At 42.7% G+C, this 9,895-nt stretch overlaps 1 protein-coding gene across 1 annotated transcript; it reads right to left on the bottom strand.

Annotated features, from left to right (window-relative positions):
- Window positions 1–663: 663 nt before the first annotated feature.
- Window positions 664–3,437, bottom strand: LOC115743334 (receptor like protein kinase S.2). The gene has a single exon (XM_030678066.2). It carries the CDS (start codon window positions 3,243–3,245, stop codon window positions 708–710), a length of 2,538 nt encoding a protein of 845 aa, XP_030533926.1. The 5' UTR covers window positions 3,246–3,437; the 3' UTR covers window positions 664–707.
- Between the last annotated feature and the right edge of the window lie 6,458 nt (window positions 3,438–9,895).

The following is a 9,895-nucleotide window of genomic DNA, read 5'->3' as shown; positions in this document are numbered from 1 at the left end:
GATGTTATGCTGCAGAAGCTCTCCGGAATTTCATGCTAAAGCTCCTTCGAGAAACTACGGCAAGCTTTGCAGAGACGAAAGGTTCTACTGTGAGTCTGTTTCTCTTCTCATTTTAGTTCAGAGCTGCACTTGCTAACACTATATTTGCCTGAATAGGATCACGGCACTTACTTCTTGCACATCGAGTATGCATATCTATTAGAAGCTCAAACAGACATATCTTCTTGTTTATAATGGACAGATAGTTGAGAGAAGCGCTCTGCAGGATCTTTCGTTTTCCAAGTCTTTTTCTTCCAAAAGTGTTTGCTTCCTCTGTCGTAGAGATTAGCTAGTAGTGGACCTATACAGTCTCTCCATCCCTAGGACATGTCAAACATTCCTTGAGGAAGTGTCTGCTTATTCTGCCACACATAGAGATGGACAGAACTTCGCATAAGAACCGAAACTCGGGCAATGTCTATACATGCGTGCGCTGAACCGAATACATACACAAGCACTCATAAAAATTGCAATGTGGAGGTACTGTATACAGTCCATAGTGACACTCCAGTGACTATAATAATCTCCGTACATGCATACTACCATTCATCCTATTACATTCTCTCCGTACTCTATAGCGCAAGGAATGATCCGCAGATCGCTCTCGACGATTTGATGACGGTGTCAAGTTTCTTCTCTTATAAAATCTCATACTGGTTTGGCAGATCCTATTGAATTCCTAGAGCTTGCATACTTCTAATCATTGACAAAGAAGTGGCATTCCTTTGCTTCCACTCATTCACGCTCTCGTTCTGACATCGTAAGAAGCACCGATCATTCCCGTCGAGGATGCTCACAATCTGCCTGATGCTCGGTCTTGATCCCGGGTCGGATCTCGTGCATGCCATTCCCAATTTGACCAATCTCATCAGTTCTCTAGGATCATACTCGCCGTTCAGTCTCATGTCAACCAATTCGTCTATTGCTTTCATCTGTGCCTCTAATTCAGACACCCTTCTCACTAGGAACGCTTCAGGCCTCCGAAAATCGACCGCCATACATCCTGTGACCACCTCAAGTATCACGACACCGAAGCTGTATATGTCTGTCATCGTGTTTGCTTCCCCTGATTCAATATACTCAGGCGACATGTAGCCGAAGATCCCTCGAACCGATCTGTTTGCACTTTGCGCTGCGCGATGCCCTTGATCGTTTCTTGTCAAGAATTCGGCAAGGGCAAAACAGCTAAGCCGCGGGTTCATGTCTGGATCGAGAACGATGGCGGAAGAGGTGATGTTTCTGTGAATCACTTGCTCGTCCCAATCTTCATGAAGGTAAAGAATCGCAGAAGCGAGCGACCTGATGATGTTGTACCTTTGACGCCATCGCAAGACGGGGCGGCCCCTCCGTGGATCCTCATGATGGAACAGGAGATGGCTCAGGAGGCAGTTCGTCGAGTAGTCGTACACTACGAGCATCTCTCCTTGCTCGGTGCACCATCCACGGAGCTGCACTAGGTTGCGATGCCGGAGCCTGCCCAAATTGTGCAACTCATTCGAGAACCGGGCTCGTAGTGCAGGGCACTTGTTCATGCCGAGCCTCTTGACCAGGATGTGCTGCCGGTTATCGAGGAACCCGCGGTAAGCCGTCCCAAAGTCTAGCTCTGCAACCCTCCGCGACTCGGAGAAATTTTCTGTGGCAGCGACGAGCTCTTTGTATGATATCTCGCGCGGGGTTTCGACCGAGAAGAAAGCATTCGCTCGGGGACGGCCACCGCCGTTAGCGGAGGAGGAATTGTCAGTATTGCTATTGGTCTCTCCTCTTTCGGCTGTCGCATATATGGTTTCGGCATCAGCAGTGACATAGTGGGACGGGCTAAATGCGGTGCCATTCGTGGTAGTGGTGGTCGACGTGGTGCCGGACCGGCCTAGTCCCGTGGTCGTGCTGCTCATACTTGTGCTTGTCGGGGAGGCCAGAGAGATGTACAAGGGGTATGACTGGAAGGAAGGGAGGGCGGGCAGCTTCCCCGGAACGTCGCCGGAAAGCACCTCAACCACCCATTTCATGCTCGGCCGCCACTGCGGGTCATGGAGCGTGCAGAGCAGGCCGAGATGGATCATGTTTTCCATGTCTGAGAGGCGGTGCGAGCCGTCGGATAGCCTACTGTCCCCTGCTTTTAGCAGCCTGCCTTCGTCAGATAGCCTCCTGACCCAATCAAGCAACACGATTTGCTCGTCCGGGCACGCGAGGTCGACTGCCCGCCTCCCGGAGGTCACCTCCAGCACTACGATCCCGAAGCTGAAGACATCTGACTTGGACGTCGCAGCGCTCCGCCTCTGGAAGCTCTCAGGTGGCATGTACCCGATAGTGCCACCGATCCTGGTGGTCTCCGCCAAATGGAACCGGCTGTGGATCTTGGACGGCGGTGGCGCCGCCTCGGCACGGTACTCGAGCTCGTGCTCGAGCCACCGGGCCAACCCGAAGTCCCCAAGCCGGGCGTTGAAGTGAGAATCGAGCATCACGTTGCTCGTCTTGACATCACGGTGGATGATCTGCGTCTCTAGCTGCTCATGGAGGTAATGCAGAGCGGCTGCCAATCCTCGGACGATCTCCCGTCGCCTCTCCCAGCTGAGAGGCGAAGGGGCTGGGCTCTCCGCGGCCCGTTGGAACAGAATTCGGTCCAAGCTCCGGTTCGGCATGTAGTCATAGACAAGTAGCAGCTGATCCTCATGGACACACCACCCTCTGAGCCGGACCAAATTCCGGTGCCGGAGATGGGCCACTGCCAGGAGCTCCGCCTCGAAGGTCTTCTCGAACCTCTCCCCTCTCTCCACCACGCATTTCACCGCGACCACCGTTCCATCGCTCGGCAAGACCGCGCGGTACACCCTTCCGAAGCCTCCACTTCCAAGAACCTCATTCTCACTGAATCCATTAGAGCCAATGTAGAGCTCCGAGTAGCTGAAGATCCTGGGATTCTCCTTCCCAACCTTGTCAGCTAATTGGACTCCTTCCATGTCAAAGAAGACACCAGACTGTTGCTTCTTGGGCTTTTCTTCCCGATCGCCGCCGTCCTCTTCTTGACGATGGCAAAACTTCACCGCCCATCTGGAGTCATGCAGCCTATGCAACTGCTTGCGAATTAAACCAAGAACCGGACCTCCACAATACCGATGGCGCTGTTTCTCGAGCCCTTCTTTCGCGGGCTTTCGATAGATCTCGCCGGACTGATCCGCGGGCAGAACGAAGCAGACCCGGTTCATCATGGCTGCGTCGTCAAGTGGGAAGACGCTGGGCTCCTTACTATCGTCCTGGTCCTGGTCCTGGTCGCCGCCTTTTCGGGGTTATGAGATATGTATCGTGAACATTGAAGAAGAAGAAGAACAACAAAGCGGCTGCAGAAGGAGAATTTGAAATGTACTTTGGAACTTCGTTTTCTTAATTTTTCTTTCGGGCGTGAGCGCATCATGTGTGGTTTAAATGCATAAAAGGGTGCGCTTGGGTTCCAATTCAACGTTGTTAGGTTTGCATGGGTTGAATTGTATGGTAGCCACCGGCCCAATCTGAACCTGCCCGGACGTGACGTCACTCTAGAGAGAGAGAGAGAGAGAGAGGATATTTTTCCTTGCGAATTGTCCCTATTTGCTTCTAGAACAACGTAAAATTCCGTGGAGGCATTGCAAATAAAATTCTTCTTTACGTGTGATTGGCCGCACCGGCTATCATCTGACGTACTGATTACATGTGAGCTCAATGCACCGCGATCGTTCGATCACGTGAACTTCGATCGTGGCCGATCGAAATCAAGGGGTCCGGTGCGAACGCCGTCTTAGCTTTTCGACATCCGGCAGGTCAAGATAGGACGAGGAAAGAATGTTGTTCGTTTCTCGTCTTGCTTTTCTTCTCTTTGCTTTTCCTTTGGACGAGGTTACAAAGAAGAATTAGGATGGATTGGTCCATCTACATGGAGTTTCATTGAATTTATTGCCCTTTTGGGATTTGGGAAATCTCTCTCTTCTTTCGGCTCTTAATTAAGGATTGTTATTTGCACCCAAAAAAAAAAATTAAGGGTTGTCAAATTTTAAGCCAAATTTAATTAATGTTGTACTCGATTTGAATCTTTATGGAGGCACTTCCTTTTGGATACGGATCCCCTACCACAAAGGTAGGGGTGACATTGAGAAATCCGGACCGTCCATTTCAAAATGGACGATTTGGATTCATCCACATCATCTTTTAAAAAGGGAGAAATTTTTTGGTGGGAAATTTCAAAATTTTTAAAAAAGTGATGTAGATCAATCCGGACCGTCCATTTTTTATTTGAACGGCCCGGATCGATCATGTCACCCCTTGGCAATGTTAGGGGATCCAGTTCCCTTTCTCTTGGGCTAACCCATGAACTTCCATCCTCGGTAATTATCCGATTAGGGTAGGTAAAAGGGCCACCGTGTTCCGATCAGATCGTCGGCTGCTTTACGTGGCTTAGACACCAAAAGTTTTTAAAAAAAAAAGTGGTTTTCGAAATATTTGTGTTACCCAAAAAAAAAAAACAGAGATAGTAAAAAAAATTTGCTGACTAAGAGCATTAATAATAGTCAATCATATGCTCGATATTTCGACTCACCGGCCAAAACAATCGATTGGTTTGCCAAGCAAAGTCTCGCGTAATCTTTCCTCTTTGCCTTTAATTTACATCACATTGAAACCTATTTGTCCGAAAGCGCCGTGGAGAGCCACAAAAGTCCACGGACCGCCTAGGGAGGATCCCATCCCATTTTCTAAGTTTGAACAAAACACAAAACTCACTAATTAGCAATCTTTATCAAATTTTACCCTCTAGTAAGAGTGAGTCCACTACCCACCTCCTACTCCCTCCCTCTCTCTCTCGCTGAACAAGCAGAGCAACTCCTACCTATCTCTTTCTATCCTAGCACATCCAAATGTGTGCGCATCAACATTAACAATCGTTATCAAAAGTTGTTGGCCTTCTCTTGATTTAAGTTGACAATTGCATTTGATCGATTATTCTCTGAGGACGAAATTATTTGAGGTCATCATCATAAATATAAATATCAATATCAAACACTTCCTCCATCGCTATACATCTTCATCAATGATAATAGTTCACCAACTTTCCTTCCATGCTCTCTTCCCCCACTCTTAAAGGCATGAATGATAACCATTTTGTTCCAAAAAGCTATTTTTCTCACTCTCCGGACGAGTTTCTGAGCAGAGAAACGTGTTTGATAATGAAATAAAATTAATAATAGTATAAAATTTCTACGGTTATCGGTCATCGGACCTCGATTGGCAGCCTAGGACATGAGAGAGAGAGAGAGAGACAAAGAGAGAGAGAGAGAGAGACATAGATCACACGCGAGAGAGATGAAGCGAGCGATGATAAAAAAAAATATTTCCATTTCTATTCCAGAAAGAGAAAAGTAGAAAATTCATACTTTTCATTTCTGTTTCAAACCTATTTCTGAGCTAAAAGATCATCTCCAAAATAAAAAAATGAAATTATTTTATCAAATGAATTTCTATTTCAAGCATGTTCTCGAGAACATAAAAATAAAATAAAAACATAGAGAAACATAACGATTATTATTCGTGCTCAAAGTGTTCACACCCCCTCTTCCGCTAGGTACTAATTTAACGTTATCATTCAATGAAGAGGAAAAAATAAAGACATTTAACTCCAAAATAAAGTCTTTTTCTTTTTTTCCTCAACCCTTTCCAAACGGCATTAGAAGAGGAACAGGATGGGACACTAGGATGTCCTCATTGGCAACGCATCTGATTTGAATTGATATTTTGAAAACGACCCAATTGGAAGACAAGATTTAATGTTTTATTCCCACGGGCGAAATGATTCTATGAGGCTCATATGAAGATGGGAATCTTAGGATAGGACAAAAATGCATTTATGATGCGATGTCATGTCACACCCATCAGAAATCAAATGAGATTGAATGGATCCTCTAGAGGCAACGCCAGAAGAAAACCCCAAAGTCCTTGCAGACGGGGACCGGGGACTCTCTCTGTGATTGGGACTCACTTATTTGGTAGCCAGAAATTATGAGGGAACAGTTGTTGAGATACAAGAGATATTTAATGTAGCCTCCAAATTCTAGGACAGGAGTTTGGTAAATTTGGTCTGCCCACCCCTCTTTGTTTTATGGAAAAGGAGGGTAAATTTGAAAAACGCGCGCCCTCTCTCGAACGGAACGGTTCGTTCCGTATTACTCCGAGATTTCACGATCAATAAGCATTGCATTCGCTTTCGAATAAGCCCTCAAAAGAGAAGAAAGGCCGACGTGGCGTCGGAGATTACGTAGCCAAAGTTTGATATGCTTCTATCCTATCAACATTAGAACTTCATCACACGGATGAGCGGCTTGCCAAGTCTATCCATGCTAGGTATGCTTGGAGGGTAAAATTGGAGGGGTTTGGCTTGGCTAGCGATTTCCCTCTTTAGCCCTGCCTACCGACCTTGATTCGCCTAAGTCTCAATCAATATGGTGTAAAGATGTCAATAGTTTTTAAGCATATGTAGGCTTAAGAGCCTAAGAAGGATTTTCGTGCCCGTCACTAGGCCTAGCCAGGCCAGCCAAGCCTACCCCGTTGATTATGATTCGTGTTGATCATGTTTATTTGCCGCGCTTATGGTGATTATTAATATAAGTTATATCTCATGCCAAGTGATGGCGTGGTGTATGACGTTTATTGGATACATATACACAAATACTTTTTTTTTTATCTCGTACAACTTCCAAAAAAGTCTTGTGCGAATCTCTAAAACTCTTTGTGCGGCGAGCTTCCATCTTATCAAAACGCGATTAACTCGACAAAAAGAAAATTAAACCCACCCCATCTAGATAGATAAGTGGAATTAGGGTCTAACGAATGAAGGCCGGGGCAGTTCTAATCTTGACTTTTGGTCACGGTTGGAGATCGTCCACAGAAATTTTGAGATGGAGACGTGCTATCTGTGCACCAGAACCCTATCAAAATGTTGACTTGTGGGGTTGAAATTATCTTTGGTGTTTGGTGTGTGAAAGTTTGACATGCAAAATCATAATTTATATCACCTAAACCTCAGTGCTTATATGTGCGGACATAAGAAAAGTTTGGTAATCAAATACGTTGTTGTCGGCTCAGAAGAGAGATGTCAAAAGTTGGGTCCCTGGGGCACCCTCGAGCTGATAAATTAATAGAGAAAATTGGAAATTCCATCTTTGGATATTGATATGGTACTTTTTGCGATTTTTTTAAGAGTTTCCGATTCTATTTTTCAAAATATTTAGGCTTACCTGGATGATGAATATATTTTCAATTCATTCTTATTTATAAATGATGCAAGCAATCAATATTTTGAAAAATATTTTCAAATAATTCGTTGTCTGTGAAACAAATGAATCATTGCTATTTTTTACAAGTGTTTTTTTTTTTTTTTTACGACTTCTCCTCCAAATAGTTGAATTGGGTTAAGGGTTTTGTTAGTTTGAATTTCTCGAATCACCAAATTTCGATTTCAAACATTAAATGCCCCTGAACAATGATCTTTTCACAATTTGTGCATCGGAGAACGATAATATTTAAGGTTGAATTTTGGCCCGAACCTTTTTTCGATAACATGTGTGATGCTGATCTCATGCCGATTGGAACTAAAACATTAGTGACCTTAATTGATAAAGTATAGTGACCATCGATATCGGAAACTTAAATGGACGAAAGTAGGAGCGAATTAGGAAGAGAATTGACTATACAGTTGAAACACAATTATACACTCTACATTATGTATTTAATCGATCCTATTTTTAATCTATAGTACACATGACATACTGATATATCTATATATGTGTGTGTGTCATGTGAGCCCGTGCACCTGCTTAGACTTTATGGCGCCCCTCTGGTTGGTTCCAGTAGGGTTTGACCTTTTCTTGTTGAAGTTGATAAATAACATTGAATGCTATTAATGTACTTTGGTCTTAGGCTAGCCTAAGTTCCAAACTTTTCATCCATAAATCCCGAATTTCAATTAAGATGATAACAAGGTTTCGTTTATTTTGTAAAAAATAAATAAATTTGAAAAAATATTTTCCTAAAAATCATTGTTTGTATTGCATATAAAAGTGATCCGAAAGAAAAAAAAAATCATCGTCCATAAGAATATTTAAATTGTTGCCGATAATGAAAATATCTTTCGTTCGCTAATTATTAACACAATACAAGCGATTATTTTATACAAATATTTTACAAATTATTTAATTTTCGCGAAACAGACGGAGTTGAAATCGGAAACATCGACAAGTGATATTGAAACCTGCCGTCGGGCCCCACGAGTGATGCAAAATGATTGCTTGCTTTCCAACCCCTCGAAAGCGAGAAAATAGAAAAAAGACTTGGTGACGAAGAAGACATTCATTCTCAAACTTTGTTCTATATAAGATCGAGTCATTGCACCCATAGTTCCCTATAAAGTCAACAATTTGCAACTTCGTCGTGTGAACTTTCTTCTGAATCATGAAAAGGTCCACGCGGCGCTTGACATGCCGAAACCTCAGTATTTTAAGGTTGTCTCCATCGGAATCAAACGTAAACGATGAAATCAATGAAGAATTTTTCTTATTGTAGAACTTATCTAGGGAGCTAAGGTTGATCGTTTCTTGTCGATTTCATAGGAAAAAAAAAAACGTTGTTTTTGTTGACAAACTTGGCTTATATACGATATCAGTAAGCGAGAGCGTAGTTTCACGGGCAACTCATATCTCTCCTTAAAAGAAAAAAAAAATGTTAGGTTTAGCAGCATAATAGCACGGGGTGTCATTCTGCGGCCGGCAATGTAATTGTAAAAATCGTTTCTTATCGATCGGGCTTCGATCTCGTTTCAAGAAACTCGTTCCCGTTATTTTCTTTGCTAAGTTGGAAATCATTTATACGCGAAGGCTCCCATTTGTTTCGTTGAAACGGAAGATTCGGAAAATATTTTTCAAAAAACGATTGCTTATATCGCTTAAAATAATTAGCCGACAGAAAATGTTTTCTCACTATCGACAGCAAAACTTCTATCTAAATATTTCGATGGACGATGAAAACATCTCTGGTTCAGTCATTTTTGCAAGCGATACGAGCAATCATTTTCATTAAACATGCTTAACCACTTTGTTTTAATAATTTATAGATAGTGATTGAGTGGTCGTCGCGAATTTTGGGCCTGGCTTGTCCTTCCCGTTACTGAATATAGCTCGTTTCAAAGAGGGCCGAGCTTGGTTGAGCTTGAGCTTTAGTCGGTCCAATAGGAAATACTTGTCTAGTCCCAAGTAATTACATGGGGAATTTCATAAATTACACTCGAGATAGAAAAATTAATTGAAATTTGTGGTATTATTTTTATTTAATACGAAAAGCCTATAACCTTTCAATGATTCATCGATTCATCTGTTTCATCTGTAATTTTTTTTTCATTATTATTTTAGACTCTAGTTATTTTTGTTCGTTACTAATGTTGTGGAGATAGATAAAAAAAAGTAAAAGCGCATCGAATACCACCATGAGTATTAAAACGTGGCTTCGTTAGACAATAATAGGAAAATTGTCAAAAAAAAGTCTTAAACTTATTGCATTGATGTCAATTCAGTCATAAACATTATATTGATGTCGATTCGGTCATAAATCTTTTGCATTTGTGCCACTCGAGTTATGAACCTTTTTATATTTGTGTTAATTGAGTTAATCCGGCCAATTTTGGCTGGAAATCGCCGACGTGTACGTCGGTTGTCCTACATGGCATGGCCGACGCCGACCTGGATATTTTTAAAATATTTTTAATAATAGTTTTGGTAATTATTATTCAAAAAAGAGAGAAAAATGAAAAAAATGAAAAAATATTTAAACACATTAAAAATAAAATTAA

Source organism: Rhodamnia argentea, chromosome 1 (assembly GCF_020921035.1).
Source record: "Rhodamnia argentea isolate NSW1041297 chromosome 1, ASM2092103v1, whole genome shotgun sequence".
Lineage (NCBI taxonomy): Eukaryota > Viridiplantae > Streptophyta > Magnoliopsida > Myrtales > Myrtaceae > Rhodamnia > Rhodamnia argentea.
Note: the sequence above shows the minus strand (reverse complement) of the source record. Positions and strands in the feature narration are given on the sequence as shown.